General features: G+C 38.7%; 1 protein-coding gene across 2 annotated transcripts in view; it reads left to right on the top strand.

The window, feature by feature from the left end:
* Positions 1–17,270, top strand: part of HERC5 (HECT and RLD domain containing E3 ubiquitin protein ligase 5) — a 43,362-nt gene that overhangs the window by 21,674 nt on the left and 4,418 nt on the right. The window contains exons 14-19 of one of the 2 annotated variants that reach the window (XM_038582159.1): positions 5,215–5,337; positions 6,627–6,737; positions 8,217–8,387; positions 11,953–12,096; positions 13,093–13,259; positions 17,109–17,175. In XM_038582159.1, coding sequence (XP_038438087.1) covers positions 5,215–5,337; positions 6,627–6,737; positions 8,217–8,387; positions 11,953–12,096; positions 13,093–13,259; positions 17,109–17,175 — 783 coding nt within the window. The remainder of the gene's footprint in view (positions 1–5,214; positions 5,338–6,626; positions 6,738–8,216; positions 8,388–11,952; positions 12,097–13,092; positions 13,260–17,108; positions 17,176–17,270) is intronic. The other variant, XM_038582160.1, reaches the window with a different exon arrangement.

Here is a 17,270-nt window from a genome sequence, read left to right as displayed (position 1 = left end):
GGCTTTTAGTTTCCACACTTAGTTCTGGCATTGATAGATTATAGGATGTCCGTGTTGTATTCTTTATTATAGGTAATGATAAACTGTCTTCCACAGTGGTTGGATTAATTTAAATCCTCTCTAGAAGAGGAAGAGAATACCTACAACTCCAAGTGTGACTTTAAAATTTGGGAAATGTTTTCAGTATTAAATGATACCAAATTATGATTTTAATTCTGTTTCCCTTGTTCTAATGCATGTTATCATATTTATAATTGCAGTACTTGTTTCCTCTTCTGTAAAATGTCTGGTTTTTGTTCAGTTTAAATGTATCCTTTGACTTTTTCCTTTTTTTTTTAACTGATTATAGACTAGTCCTTTGTCAGTTTTATGTGTTGCAAATATCATACCCCAGTTTGTAGCTTGTCTTTTCACTTTGAGATGTTTTGTTTTGTTTTGTCCTTTGATGAACCCACAGTCTTAGTTTTAATACAGATAAATTTGTTAGTCTGCTCCTTTATAATTCTTACTCTATGGGTTTTGTTTTAAGCTTTGTTTTTTCTTCAAGTTTTTAAATTATCACCCTACATCAGGAATCAGTTGAATGGGTAAAGCTGTGTTCCAATAAGACTTTGTTTGCCCTGAAAGCTGCCCTAGATTGTCTTGTAGCAGAGATGATAGCTGGGGCCAGAAGAAGAGTACAAACAGGCCAATATACCTATGTCTAATATTTAAAAGGTTAGAAATCTGGGACACCTGGATGGCTCAGTGGTTGAGCGTCTGCCTTTGGCTCAGGACGTGATCCCAGGGTCCTGAGATCCAGTTCTGCATTGGGCTCCCTACAGGGAGCCTATTTCTCCCTCTGCCTATATCTCTGCCTCTCTGTGTCTCTCATGAATAAATAATATCTCTAAAAAAATAAATTAGAAATCTGGCTAATAACTATGGAATAAATATACTCTAAAACAAAATATACCCTATCCACCCACCTTGCCAAAGAAATCTACCTCATGACAGGGGAGGCCAGATTTGAATTTAGAAATCTTGGACTCTTTACAGAGTTTTACATTGGAAGGTGGAGGCTCAGAGGCCTCCCCGAGTCCTCTGCCTTCTTTTCCTACCTTGTTTTTGTCCCATATTTGGGGTATCCTGTACTGTTCTACTACCCATATGTGGACATGTCCGTATGTCTGCATTCCATACCTGCCTCCACAGTGGCCATATCTTGGGCACCTCTGGAGCACCAGAGCCTACGGATATGCTCACCTATAATACAGTCCACTCTCTAGAGAACACAGAGGGGTAGAGGTCTCTGCACGTGGTTAGGTCCCTCTGGTCCTGTAGGCCCCTTACTTCTACTTTTTTGAGAAAGGGATTGGCTAGAGGAAGGCCAGGGCAAGCACCTATAAATAAATCATGGACCTAGGGCAGAGGTTACTCTTACCCGGGTCTAATGGGAGCATTGATTTGAGCTTTGCCTTTCATAATTTGGTGTTTAATCCAATTGGAACTTTATTTTAAATTTACTTTTTATTGTTTTTCATATGAAAACAATTGCCTAGTACCACTACTGAAATTTTGTCCTTTCGCTACTGATAGGCAATGCAAACAAAAGAATCTTAGTGGAAATTTGATTGGAGTTGCACTGAATCTGTATTTAACTTTGGAGAGAATTGATATCTTTGTATAATAATATAATTATTAGTTATATATTTATTAATTTTTAAAGATTTTATTTTATTATGAAGTAATTTCTACACCCGGTGTGGGATTTGAACTCATAGCCCCAAGATGGAAGAATCACTTGCTCCTCAGACTGAGCCAGCCAGGTGCCACTTGTTTGTAATTTTATTTTTTTATTTTTTAAAGATTTTATTTATTTATTCATGGGAGATGAATAGAAATAGATGAATTATTTATTCATGGGAGAGAGAGAGAGGGACAGGCTGAGACACAGGCAGCAGGAAGAAGCAGGCTCCATGCAGGGAGCCTTACGTGGGACTAGATCCCGGGTCTCCAGGATCACACCCTGGGCTGAAGGGTGGCGCTAAACCACTGAGCCACCCAGGGATCCCCCACTTGTTTGTAATTTTATTTTATTTTTCATTTTTTATTTTTTAAAGATTTTATTTATTTATTTATTCATGAGAGACACACACAGGCTGAGAGAGAGAGAGAATGAGAGAGAGGCAGAGACACAGGCAGAGGGAGAAGCAGGCTCCATGCAGGGAGCCTGACATGGGACTCGATCCCGGGTCTACGGGATCACGCCTTGGACTGAAGGCGGCGCTAAACCGCTGCACCACCCGGGCTGCCCTTGTTTGTAATTTTAAAGGAAAAACTTGAATATTACTATTGAATAGAATATTTCCTGTAGGGTTTTTCCTAAATTGTTAAACATTTTAAATCCACATAAATATTGATTCTCTCTTTTCCTGCTGAAATTCCAGTTACTCATATATTCGACTTTCTCATTCCTATCTTCTGTGTCTCTTAACGTTTCTGTCATGTTTTCCATCTCTGTATGATTGTATCCCATTTTGGATGACTTCTTCAGCCATATCTTTCTGTCCATGAAATATGCTCCTTTTAGTGATTTTTGTCTGCTAATAAAACTGCCCTTTGTGTTTTTATTTCCGGTATTATGTTTTCTACTTGTAGAGGTTCCCATTGTTTCTTTGACATTTCTTTTCCTTGGTCACTATTTATGATCTCATCATCTTTTATTTTCAAGCTTCCCTTTTGCTTATTTGAATCTATATGCATTAGGCCTCTGGTATCCAAAATCTTTCTAGGTCAGTTTTGCCTCTATTACTTCTGCTGAATCTTCTTCACAGTGCCTTTGTTATTGTGTTCTGTGACTTTGTGTGTGTGTGTGTGTGTGTGTGTGTGTGTGTGTGTTTGTGTGTGTGACATTTTCTTTGGAACGTTATCTTTTGGGATTCTTCGAGAGCTGTGTTTCTCCAGGGAGGATTTGCTTCTACCAGGTTCCTGGAGACACTACGTCAGTTTAGTACTACTTTAAATTCTTGGCTTGAAGCTCTTTAGATCTCTAGGTGTGGTATGAATGTGGTGTGCAAACTTTCAGCAAAGTGCTCTTGTGATTGCAAATTCTGTTAGGTGACTTTTTTTTTTTTTTTCAGCCTAGCCCCATTTTAAATAGCTATAGCTTGCTTCCTGGGCTTGGGGTTAAAGTGATGTAGAGCCTATTCATTTCTAGTTTACCCTCACTCTGATGGTTTAGCACTTTTTTTTTTTTTAAGATTTTATTTATTTATTCATAAGAGACATAAGAGAGAGAGAGGTAGAGACATAGGCAGAGAGAGAAGCAGTCTCCACGCAGGGAGCCTGATTCGGGACTCGATCCCAGGACCCTGGGATCACACCCTGAGCTGAAGGCAGATGGTCAGCCACTGAGCCACCCAGGCATCCCTGATGGTTTAGCCCTTTTGGGTCCCAGATTTCTGAGGTGACATTCTATTTTTGGCCTCATAATTTGGACAGAGTCTGTCTTCTTTCCCCAAAGCCCCAACCATTGCAAAGTGAAATTAGGTTCACCAGGTTTGGCAAATACTCTCAAGGCAAGTGCCGCTTTCATCTCATTTTTGACCTGATTATTTCATATCTACTTACAATATTGGTGTTGCATTAAAAATATTTGTTTATGCTTTATCCTGTATTTCTGATTGTTTTCAGTGAATTAGGATACCTAATCTGCCATACTACTTAAAAAAATATAATTCTGCCCTACTGCTGAAAAGCAGAGCCCATCTTTGGCTATTCTTAAAGGTTTTGTACAAAAGAAAAAGATTTTTAAAACTTTGGGTTTTGGGCAGCCTGGGTGGCTCAGCGGTTTAACTCAAGCCTTGAGACCCGGGATCGAGTCCCACGTCGGGTTCCCTGCATGGAGCCTGCTTCTCCCTCTGCCTGTGTCTCTGCCTCTCTCTCTCTCTCTCTCTCTCTCTCTATCTATCTATCTCATGAATAAATAAATGAACTCTTTTTAAAAAGTACTTTGGGTTTGAAAAATTGAGAAATTTACTAAAGAGCAACAAGGAAAGTATATTCTAATGAGCTTTTCCGCTTACAAAGAGAGAATCCTGAGAAATATTGAAACAGTGACAAAAATCCTCAAGGGATCCTGCTTTATCCTTTGACTCTAAGAGTGACATTAGATTATTTGTCAAGCCTACCCCACCCCCAACCTCGGAAGGGAGACCACAGGAAGCCACAAGGATAAAACACCCACTTTTTCCGTAACTGGGGTTATGCAAGGTTAAAATCAACAGGGTTGAGAGGACCATATCATAGGGTTGAAAGTGTCACAGTGCTCTGGGTGGTGATACTGGAAGGCTTGGATCATTTGGGGTTTGGGCCAGCGTCAGTAAGAATATTCCAGGTGAATGGAGGCCAAGAGGGGCTTTTAGAAGAACCCTTCAGAATGAGTCCTTTAGGCCAGGACTGTGTCCATCCAGATCAAATACTGATAGTCACTACTATCCAAAGCATCTGGTGTCAGTATCAGTGTCTTCACTGACTGACGATTAGCACTGTTCCAGGGTGTCCATGTGCATGTAATGATAACTCTGGTCATGAGGGGTAATGCTAGAAAATATCCCCACAGTTTAGGAGGGGAATGTTCCACACATGCCTTACCAGAGGGGAACATCTATAAATAGTATATTGTTAAACTCTGAAGAATATGACATGAAATATTGGACCCCAGCATACTTTGGATTCATATTGCACTGTATTTTTCTTTGGACCTAAAATTCTTTAAAAGCTTCTCTTTGGGGCAGCCTGGGTGGCTCAGCGGTTTAGCGCTGCCTTTCAGCCCAGGGTGTAGTTCTGGAGACCCAGGATCGAGTCCCACATCAGGCTACCTGCATGATGGAATGGAGCCTGCTTCTCTCTCTGCCTGTGTCTGTGCCCCTCTCTCTCTCTCTCTCTCTCTCTCTCTCTCATAAATAAAATCTTAAAAAAAAAAAAGCTTCTCTATGAATTAAAAGTAAGTAGGAGTTTATCATCATATCATCAATTTCTGCTATTAAGTCACAGGTATTCTTTATGTTCCTGAAAATTTGGGGCTTTGTCAGTGGAGGAATTGGATAGAACTTTATTCTGGTCATTGAAAGAGTGTTTAATTTGCTATTTATGCTGATAATCCAATTAATAGCCATAAAGCAAAATTGTCTTTATGTATAAAACTTTCTTACGGGCCATATTTTATTTAAGGTAAACCAAGCTAAGTGTCAACTGCCTGAAAATATTTTCAAAGTAAACGAGCTTACGCACTGGCTTGATTTTTATGGGGATGCATATAGAAGATCCTCTTGGAAAGTTAACTCCGTAAGTATGGTATGTTTATTATTTATTTATCTATTTTGTAAAGATTTTATTTTTTTTTAAGTAACCTCTGCACCCAGCGTGTGGCTCAAACTCACAACACTGAGATCAAGAATTTCATGCTCCACCAACTGAGCCAGCCAGGCACCCCCAGTATGGTATGTTCAAAGGGAGAAGTTGAGTATCAGTGAGTTAATATAGGTATAACTTTGTGTATAAGTTTTCAAATATCCTTGCACCCTGCAAAATTGCTCAGTAGAAATAACAGGGCTTACAGGCAAAGCAAGATAGACCCCTCAAAACCAATTCAGTTTTGTAGCCAAAGCCCTAATAGAAAAGCGGTTGCTACCTTAGATCACGTGGATCAACCAGGCAAGCAGCTTCTGGAGAGGACCAGGAGAATATGGAAATGTACAAAACAAAAGGGTAGAAATCTGTTTACAGTCTATAATGAGCGGATTGGTAGTACTAAGATAACACATATGTAAGTAGGGCTGTCTCAGGTGGGCATCCAGGGCAGCATGACCCACCAGAAGCTGGCTGAAACTGCGACTTTGGGGGTTGCTCTGGGCATAAGAACACCTTTATTTCTTAAAATAAACCACCGGGTGGCTTAGTTGGTTAAACATCTGCCTGGCTCAGGTCATGATCTCAGGGTCCTGGGGACAGAGCCCTGTATCAGGCTCCCTGCTCAGTGGGGAACCTGCTTCTCCAACTCTGCCCCTCCCCCCACTTGTACCCTGTCTCTCTCTAATCAATAAAATCTTTTAAAAATTTATAAAAATAGATTTTAAAAATAAAGCTAAAGGGCTCTTGCTACCAGTTCAGCTGTTGACCTGAGATTTGTTTTTCCTTCTCTCTGAAGGTTATAATTCTGCTCCTAGCACATCAACCCCTGACAGGCAGAAACCATGTATTAGCTCATCAGCTAGTCTACATTATATCATTTCCCTTATCACTAAATGCATTGAACTAATTTACATTTCCGAAGTGCCCATTGCTGCAGAAAAGACTCTTTGGGAAAAGCATCTAGAATTAAAATTAATTATAATTAATTGCTAAATTAAGGGAGCACTGGAAATACTAGCTTTATTTTTATTTATGTATTTTTTATTTTTATTTATGTATTTTTACTAGATTTACATATATTTCATTGACCAGTACTACTAACCAGCAATTTGGATTGCTTTGACTAGGAGAACTGAGACTTTAAACTTAATCAGGGATTTTAGGCTATGAGTTAAGGTGTAAGATTTCTCTGCTCTTTCATTTGTCAGAATTCTTGTTGTTTGTATTTTTAGGACACTTCAGTTGGCACTCAGTATCCTGTCATATTCAGTCATTTTCCATTTATCTTTAATATTCTGTCAAAAATCAAACTACTGTATGCAGATTCACTTTTAAAAATACAGGTAGGTATGCCTATTTCTTTGTTTTCATTAACAAATCAGATGATAAAAGCCTTCTGAAGTGTACAATATTTGAGGGGTTGATAACCTTGAAACCAATGGTTATAAAATTCACATAGCTTAGACTCTAATGAGGTTGGAAAGAAAGACTGTCATAATTGGACTGGCTTGGCCTTCAGACATTTTAGGGCCTCAGTAGCAAAGGCTAGTGCATGGACAGCTGACCTAGTTTGTAGAGTTTTTACCTTGAGATTGGGCCCTGTATACAGGTCTCTGTATGGTACTCAGGCATAGCAGTCTTGGGCTTGATTGGAATTAGCAAACCAATATTTAAGAAGCCCAGTCTAATTAAAAAACGTAACAGTGGGAATAGAGGTGACAGGATTCTTGAAATACGGACATACATAAATGGCTGGTCCTCTAATGATGCCACAATAAAGATTTGTTGCAAGTATAATCTTTTCAGTGAACTATCATGAGGTGCATTGGGTTTGTTTATCAACATATCCAAAAAGTGATTTTGAACTTAAAACTGGACAATTGAAAATGCCTCCAGGAATGTAAGTGCCCAAGAGTGTTAGCTCTTACTGTTGCTTTTTTGTATGCATCCAGTTATGTCTATGTATGAATAATATTCAATTATATGTCATAACAGTAGTTGCTTTCATATAATGCAGTTAACTGTTATAAAACAAAATGGGAAATTGACTTATGAATATGACCATTAATGAAATACTTAACAAAGGAAAATGAGATACAAGAATTTTATTTATCTTTAGCTCTTCTCTTCTAGTTTTAAACACACCTCCAGAAATAATTTTATAGATCTAGTATTTGCTTTTTCATTGTTTTGACAAGAGTCTTAGGCTTTTAATGGTCTCAGATTGCCATTTGGTCAGATAGATAATCTGTGTGTGTGTGTGTGTGTGTGTGTGTGTGTGTATCTGTCTGTCTCTGTCTCATATAACTTCTTAGATTATCTGTGCCCTAAAGTCTCTTGTTGGATTTTCCTCCTAGAATACAATATCTTTAGAGAGGTGTCTCATACCTGAATTTTCCTGCAGCATGCTTTGTTTCTGAACTTCTCTTCCAAATGAGGTTATGTTCAGTACACTGTTTCAGTGTTTGCTATTCCTCTGTTAGCCTAATGATGGTAATTAGCTTTGGTAACTGAAGTATTAATAATTGTGTTTGCAGGATAAAGTGGATGAGTGGGGCCCACAGTTGGTCACTTTCCTGCTTATGCTGGTTGTCTCCACAACGCTTTTTTCTTTTTAGCTTTTCATTTCTTAGGTGTTTCTTCGGTTCACTCAGGTGGATGCTGAATGAATAGCTTCTCTCCCATGGCTTATGTAAATAAGGCTCTTTTCTTAAATGTTCATGACAAGAAGCACTCATAATAAATTGAACCAGTTTATTCTACTTCATAAATTCCCACTTAGAACAAATGGTGAAATGAATGAAACATTTCTGTTTTTCTAGGAGAAGAAATTTAGAGCTTGCATGCGGTTGGCTGGAATTATGGAACAAGGAGGGTCCCAATTAGCTTTGCTGCCCACTTTTAATCTAACAGTCAGAAGGAGTCACTTGATTGAGGATGTTTTAAATCACCTAAATCAATTTGAGAATGAAGATCTGAGGAGGGAGTTAATGGTAAAGTATAATTCTTCATATTTTTGCTGCTGAGAGAAGGAAGACATAAAAGGATGTAACAGTGGGTCTTCCAGAGAAGAAATTCTCTCCCTTGGCCACAGAGCCTGTTTTGGAGTTCCCCCTAATTCCCCGCTTACCTGTGAATTTCAGGGAATAACTGCAGGTACTTGGCAATCTCGGGCTAAGGAGCAGCGGGTGAAAAGTTTGTCCTCCCCCAGCCTGGGTAGGTAGAAAGTCCAGAACTAGCCCTAAGAAGTCCAGTCCCTCCTGAGGCCTGATGTAGCCTGGCTAGTCACCCGCTGTGAAGGGTGCCAGTGAGATGAGGTTGACCTAGAGGAGATTTGACAGTTTGTTTCTGCTTTCATCCAGGCACCCAGATTGGTTTGTGAAAAAGAAAACTTCCTCTTTATTGACTATATAGTTTTTTGAGGGTATTACTGTCGAAATCCCCATGTTCTGAAACATAAATGATCTCTGGTTTAGTTACTATATGACTTGTCTTATTAGTAGAAATTTGACACAGATTAATAATAATATCTTATAAATCTAGTGAAAGTTTTCCTTGGCCCAAGAACATTGTGAATGCTTCATGAGTACTTGTGTAACCCTTTCAGTGGCACTGTGTGGAGGGTTGTTTTTCCTTCATTTTGCTGATTGGGAAACTGAGGTGTAGAACAATTAGGTGACTTATCCAAGAGCAATACAACTGAGAAGTATCAGAGCCAAGATTTGGGTCCAGCTCTTAGGCTCCAGACTTCCCACTTAATCACAACAATGATGGGCCTGATGATATTTATTAAGTGTTTTTTGGTAGGAGACTAGTTTATCACTTAGCCTACTCAGATTAAAGAATGATTGACTGAAGTTTAAGACACTATTTTATAAGTATGTTGTGGGGCACCTGAGTGGCTTGGTCATTAAGGGCCCAACTTTTGGTTTAGGCTTGGGTCCTGATCTCAGGGTGGGATTGAGCCCCACTTCGGGCTCCTTGCTCGGTGTGGAGTCTGCTTGAGTTTCTCTCTCCCTCTGTCCTTCCACTCATTTTCTCTCTCTCTCTGTCTTTAAAATGAATGAATAAATATATTTTTTAAAAAAGCCTGTTGCACTGGGGGTTGCAGTTAAAGGTAGCATTTCCACATATTTTTACACATAGGTAATTTTAAAAAAATCTAACAAACTCATTATGTGAATCTTACTTGTGCTGGCCAGCCAGTCCATGAGTTATTTTAGTTCTACTTTCATGTTTCATACATCCATTTAAAAATTTTGGATAACGGGGATCCCTGGGTGGCGCAGCGGTTTAGCACCTGCCTTTGGCCCAGGGCGTGATCCTGGAGACCCGGGATCGAATCCCACATCGGGCTCCTGGTGCATGGAGCCTGCTTCTCCCTCTGCCTATGTCTCTGCCTCTCTCTCTCTCTGTGTGACTATCATAAATAAATAAAAATTTAAAAAAAATAAAAAAAATTTTTGGATAACGTTTGATGAGCAGCTGCCACTTTCCAGACTGTGAGGCGTTTTGCATGTGTTACTCTATTTTTTTTATAATCTCGTGAGGAAGAGGAAAATGGAGGTTTTGTGAGATGAAGGAACTTGCCCATAAGAAGGAACAGAGTAAGGATTTGACACCTGGTCTTTTTTTTTTTTTTAGATTGTGTTTATTTCTTTGGAGAGAAGGGGCAAGGGTAAGGGAGAGGGACAAAGAATCTGAACCGAATGCGGAGCCTGACAGGCTTGATCCCACGACCCTGAGATCATGACCTGAGCCCAAACCAAGAGTCAGACGCTTAATCTACTAAGCCACCCAGGTGCCCCAACACCTGGTATATAAAGGTTTTGAATAATTCACTGAAGTTTGAAACTTGCTTGTCTAGAAAATAGAAGAGCCATTCATCTAATTAAACCAGTAAAAGCTTTTGGGGAAGTGCCCGCAGAACATCCTGATGGGAATGTTGAGCAGGCCTTTGGACAGGAGTGTGTGTCAATCCGGAGAGAAGATAGAGTGGATACAAAGGTTAAATGCCTGCAGATGATAAGTAGAGTTTAAAGAGAAGTCAAGCATCCAGGGAAAAAGCAGAAAGGATGGAAGTACCAGCACAAAACTGCAGGAAATTCTAGTATTAAAGGAGCAGGAAAAAGAGATAAAACCCTGATTAATCCTTTATAAGAGAAAGCAAGGGAGAAAAGAATGAAGAAAGAAGAATGATCAGAGGTGTAAAATGGGTTCATGAAATCGAGAGGAGACATGAGAATAGGTTCTTGGTCTCCTTGAAGAGAACACTTAGGTAGAGAAATAGGTTTGGAAGTTGGTACACCTGATTCTCCAGAATTTGGCAATCTAGAATAGAAGCCGATATTGTCTATATTGGAGACAGTGGTGTTGAGATATTTTTCTTCCTTTAAGAATAAGAGAGACTGGGATGCCTGGGTAACTCAGCGGTTGAGCGTCTGTCTTCTGCCCAGGGCGTGATCCCGCAGTCCCGGGATCCAGTCCTACATCGGGCTCCCTGCATGGAGCCTGCTTCTCCCTCTGCCTGTCTCTCTCTCTCTCTCTCTGTGTTTCTCATGAATAGGTAAATAAAATTAAAAAAAAAAAAAAGAATAAGAGAGACCTTAACACATTTGTACACCAAAATGAGGGATTCTAAAAAGGAAAGGTAGGAATGAGTATTTGAAGGAGCAGAGATGGGTTATGGTAGAATTATCCTAGGGAGGGTTTGGTGTCAACAGGTGCCTTCTCAAGGAGTAAATAGCCAAGCCAATAGATGAACTTATGTGTGCTCTGGTTTTTCAGTCTTTGAAAATCCAACTGTTTTTTTTAAATTTTTATTTATTTATGATAGAGAGAGAGAGAGGCAGAGACACAGGCAGAGGGAGAAGCAGGCTCCGTGCACCGGGAGCCCGACGTGGGATTCGATCCCGGGTCTCCAGGATCGCGCCCTGGGCCAAAGGCAGGCGCCAAACCCCTGCGCCACCGAAGGGATCCCAAAATCCAACTGTTTTTGATTTCTTTATGTTTATTTTTATTTTACTTAGCATACCTTATTAAATGATGATGCTGATTGAGGTCAGCTTAGTAGCTAAAGACATCAGGCTCTGAGACTTGAAAGATAGCCATAGGATTAAATCTAGGCTGCACCCCCTTAGCCCTGTGTGACCTTGGAGAAGTTAATATTTAAATTCTTTTTTTTTTTAAAGATTTTATTTATTTATTCGTGAGAGACACACACACAGACGAGAGACACAGGCAGAGGGAGAAGCAGGCTCCATGCAGGGAGCCTGACGTGGGACTCGATCCCAGGTCTCCAGGATCATACCCTGGGCTGAAAGTGGCACTAAACTGCTGAGCCACCTGGGCTGCCCATAATATTTAAATTCTTGAAGCTTCATCACCTCATAGAATTAATGTGAAGATTATATGGTGATACGAGTAAGATGCTTACCATAGTGCTTGCCACATACTTGGTTGCACAAATAATGCTCGCTCTTAGTATTACTAAATGAGCCTTAATACATAGCAATACAGAGCCCTGGAAGTGATATATTATTTGTTCTGTTTCCTCAGGTATCATTTAGTGGAGAAATTGGACATGACTCTGGAGGAGTCAAGGTAGAGTTTTTCCACTGTCTGTTTGAGGAGATGACCCGGCCAGAATATGGGATGTTCACATACCCTGAGGATGCTTCCTACATGTGGTTTCCCGTCACAGTAAGTCCTCTCTTCTTTGGTTATGGTTATTATGACAGAAAAGGCAAAAAAAAAGGGGGGGAGGTGGCATGTCACATACCATTGAAAATTAGGTTATATAGACTGTTTTATTTTAGGAGAGGAGTTATTGATACATATAATTATGGAAATAATCTTCAACTTTAATAAGGTGATTATTTTCTTAACCCAGAGTCCCCTTTCCCTGGGTTTCCATTTCTGCCCACATAGGAATATTTAAGCAGTAAATGTTTGTGATCATTTATAGAATGTATGGATAAAAAGAAAACCCTTCCTTTCCCAGGCACCCATTTTTTGTTGAGTTTTATTTTTCCCAGCGAAGTTGAAAATTTCTTTACAAATTTTCATTTAAAAGGCTATATAGGGCAGCCTGGGTGGCTCAGCGGTTTGAGCGCCTGCCTTCGGCCTAGGGCATGATCCTGGAGTCCTGGGATCGAGTCCCACATCAAGCTCCCTGCATGGAGCCTGCTTCTTCCTCTGCCTGTGTCTCTGCCTCTCTCTCTCTCTCTCTTATGAATAAATAAATAAAATCTTTAAAAAAAAAGCTGTATGAAAAGAAATTATGAAAACTTCAGTTTATGAGGATTGCTGAGCCTAATGTGATTCTATTTATGTCTCTGTGGCAGAGATTTAAATTGACTAAATTGACTGCACATAAACTCTAAATACTCTTATTACAAGCTTTTTTTTTTTTTAAGATTTTATTAAGAGAGGGAGAGTGCGCACAAGCAGGGTGAGGGGCAGATGGAGAGGGAGAAAGAGAATCTCAAGCAGACTGCCCACTGAACATGGAGCCAGATGCGGGGCTCAATCTGAAATCAGGAGTCGGATGGTCAACCGACTGAACCACCAGGGTTCACCCACTCAGTTTTAATTTTTGATTTGACTTTGTAAAAGAGAGAAAAGGTTTACCTAATATAAATATTCCATTTTACTTGTAAAAATGATAACACATTAAGTCTTTTTTTCTCTTTTCAGCCTAAATTTGAGAAGAAGAGATACTTCTTCTTTGGTGTTCTGTGTGGACTTTCCTTATTCAATTTCAATGTTGCCAACATCCCTTTCCCACTTGCCCTGTTTAAGAAACTTTTGGACCAGACTCCATCACTGGAAGACTTAAAAGAACTTAGTCCTGTTTTGGGAAAGTAAGTAAACATAGTTCTTTTTCTAGAACTCCACCTAATATGTTTTTGAATACTGGCATACCTTGTTTTATTACTTTGTTGTCCTTTACCCATGATAGCATTTTTATAAATTAAAGGTTTGTGGCAGCTCTGTGTCAAACCGTTTTTCCAACAGCATTTGCTCACTTTGTGTCTTCTGTGTCACATTTTGGTAATTCTCACAAATTTTTCCATTACTGTTTTATTTGTTATGGTGACCTGTGATCTGTGATTACAACTCCTTGAGAGCTAAGAGGATAGTGAGCATTTTTATCAATAAAATATTTTTAAGTTAATTAAAAGTATGTATGCACATTGTTTTTTAGATGTAATGCTGTTGCATACTTAATAGACTACAATAGGTATAAACATAACTTTTATAAGCACTGGGAAACCAAATCATTGTTTTGACTTGCTCTGTTGGGATAACTGCTTTATTATGGTGGTCTGGAACCAAACCTGCAGTAACTCCAAGGTGTGCCTGTAAATAATTAAAGCACATACCTCAATAGTATTTTCATGTTCAACAGTAACATCCTATGTACTTTAAATTTATACGTATCATACGTATAAATTTATATGTATATAGTAACATTCTACATACAGTAAATTTATTCAATTATAATTTTGGGAAGAATTGTTGGATAATTAACTTTCTCAAATTAAGAAAAGTTGATTAATTCTCAATGCTGGCATTAATCTTTGACCTTTATTTGTGTAGAAACAGTCATGGACAGAGCACAGGTTATATACTATGATGTGAAATCTGCAAGTGATATTTATTTTAAACCTTGTTTCTTATCGTCATCTTTATTTTTTATTTTTTTATTTTTTAAAGATTTTATTTATTTACTCATGGGAGACAGAGAGAGGCAGACACAGGCAGAGGGAGAAGTAGGCTTTCTGCAGGGAGCCTGATATGGGACTCAATCCCAGGAATGATCCTGGCCCAGGATCATGACCTGAGCCAAAGGCTTAACCACAAGCCACCCAGGCGTCCTATATCATGACCTTTAAAGTGAAAACTTACTTCTGAGTTAAAAAGCCAGGCTACCACCTCAGAAAAAATATTGGTAATAAAAATGGTAATATTCCTGCTGTATAAGGAGTTCCCACACATCCATAAGAAAAATAGACCGTATACAAGAAGGCAACCTACAAAAGAAGTACCAGAATGGCTTAATTTCCCCAGTCACCCTGGAACATTGATGAAACTCAGAAGCTAATTTGTGCTTCAAATTGACAGTAGTTGCAAATACTGATGCTATATAGTGTTCAGAAGGGTTTGGGAAAAGTTTTGCTGTAATTTCATGGATTAAGTGGTGGACATAAGAATTGGTGATTCCTTTTCAGAGAACAGTGTGGTAATACTTAACCGAATCACAAATGTATTTGCCCCTTTGGCCTAGCAGTTCTGTCTCTAGACATTGTTTCAGGAAGAATACAACGTTGCAAAATTTTCCAAACTAATGTATATTGTATTATATAGTTCATAATGTGCAGAATGCTAAATGTTCTTTTAGTAAGGGAATTATATACTTTTGGTATATTTATGTAATAGAACCCTATGTAGATTTTTAAAAGAATGAGAACAGTAGTATGATATTTTTTTTCTTTTGAGAAAGCAAGTGGGGCACAGAGGGCAGAGGGAAAGGGAAAGAGAGACTCTCAAGTAGGCTGCACACTCAGTGCAGAGCCCGATGCAGGACTCAAGCTCATGACCTATATCATGACCTGAGCTGAAATCAAGTCAGGCACTTAATAGAATGAACCACACAGGCACCCCAATTCTATTATTATTATCTGCATTTCACAGATGAGGAAACAAACACGGTTTGGGTAACTTGTCCCAGACCCCATAGTGACAGAACCATGAATTGAACACAGTGATGCTCCAGTGTGGCATCCGACTGTTAATCATTATACTAACTATACTAATAAGGAAAAAATATGAAAAGCACAAGATTTGGAGAGGAGGAGATAAGTTTATTATTTTTTACTAAAACAGTGAAAATGATCTAAATAATGCTTATTGCATCAGAGGACTTAACACACATCAATTTAGTAAATGTGAAGAACGTTAAATCTGTATCAGTGTTTCTCATACCTTTAGGTCTTAAGACTTAAGAATTTTTAGAAAGCTGTGTTAGTTTAGAACAGTATAGGTATGGGTGCAGGTTTTCAATGGAACAAAAGTAAGAGTTCAGACACTGACCCCTGCACCTATGGAACTTGTGAGAGGTAGCATAGTAGATTAATGGGAACAGGAGTATTGTCAGTTTATGCATATGGGGAGAAATGAGGGCTGATAGCTTATGCTGTCTATAAAAATCAACTTCATGTGGATGAAAGACCAATATGCAGGAATGTTGAAAATATGGACAAATATCTTTCTCACCTTGGGAATCTTAAGACATAAAAAGTACCAACATTAAAGGAAAGATTGATAAGTCTAACTGTAATAGATTAAAGAATTCATCTGTTCTTCATGAGATACCTTAACAAAAGGGCAGTAACACCCCTCAGACTGGTATTTGTAACATACTTTAGGATAGAAGAGGTATCCATATAGGTAGGTATAAAATATTGGCAATGTTTTAAGAGGTAGGTTCATAAGTATTCTTCATAAAAACATCCATAAATAAGCCCATAAGCCATATGTGGACAGATAATGACAAGAGTATCATGAACCAAGTATTATCATGAATCCAGTTTTGTCACTGAGTTCCCATCACTCTTCTTCTTACCACCCACCCCCCAAAAACCTACAATGAATACAATATGGTCTGTTCATCACAATGCTGTAATGAAAAATCCGGCTCTCCTTGTGCCCTTACAGTTTCTGCACATAGCTCTCTGTACTTTAGGTGAGACTTTCATCAGCATATCTTGCCTACTAATCTCAGGGTTTATTGACAGTAATGTCTCAGCTTTACATCCCATAATGCCTGCTGCATGGGATGCTTAATAAATATTTATTGAATGAATACATGAGAGAATGAGCAAATACAATGAAACCTGTGACTTTAAAAATATGTATGAAGTACCATAGGACAATAGAAGATAAGAGATATAAAAAGACTGGCTACCCATGCTGATAGAATCTATATTCTCACAGATGCCTTAAATAGTTAAGGTAGTCAGATTTCACAGCAGTCTTAAGCTTGATCATATCGGGACAGTAGATAAAGAGAAGGTCCTTTGACCTCCTTATTCCTCAGATTCCCTAAGTGATAACCTGATATTTAAAAGATTATTTGTTCTGTAAGTACAGTTCAAAAACTTAAATAAAGGTAACACCAATTTGAATGAGTTCCAGTATCAGTAAATACATTATCAGTCCTTTTCTGTTTTTTTTTTTTTTAAGGTTTATTTATTTATTCATGAGAGATCCACATAGAGAGAGGCCAGAAACATAGGCAGAGGAAGAAGCAGGCTCCCGGCAGGGAGCCCAGTGTGAGACTGGATCCTGAGTCCTGGGTCCTGGGATCACACCCTGAGCTGAAGGCAGATGCTCAACCGTTGAGCCACCCAGGCATTTTTTATCAGTCTTTTTTATCAGTCTTTATCGGTCTTTTTCTAAATAGAAACCTACAATCACTGGGTAAAGGAATTTAGGATGGAGGGAAGAGAGCTTGTAGAATTGCAAATACTCATAAACTTCACACTTGTAGTTGGGGTCTGGCTGTCATTACACAGAGACATGGGCATTGTTAACTAATGACCTGACCTCTCACCTCAGAATTATCATTGACTTGACATGTATTTTAGATGATGTATCTAGTGATCATGATCATTGACTTTTAAAAAATAAAATTACTTGTTCTTTAGGAGTTTGCAGACGCTTCTGGATGATGAAGGTGATGACTTTGGAGAAGTATTTTTAATCTATTTTAATGTGAGTAATGATAAAAATGAGATTACAGATCAGTTTTAATCTGACTAATCCTTAACATATTTATCTAGACACTCTTTTTAGTGAAAGGACAAACT

This window comes from Canis lupus, chromosome 32 (genome assembly GCF_011100685.1).
Source record: "Canis lupus familiaris isolate Mischka breed German Shepherd chromosome 32, alternate assembly UU_Cfam_GSD_1.0, whole genome shotgun sequence".
Taxonomy (NCBI): Eukaryota; Metazoa; Chordata; class Mammalia; order Carnivora; family Canidae; genus Canis; species Canis lupus.
The sequence above is the reverse complement of the archived record's forward strand: the minus strand, read 5'-3'. Positions and strand labels throughout refer to the sequence as shown.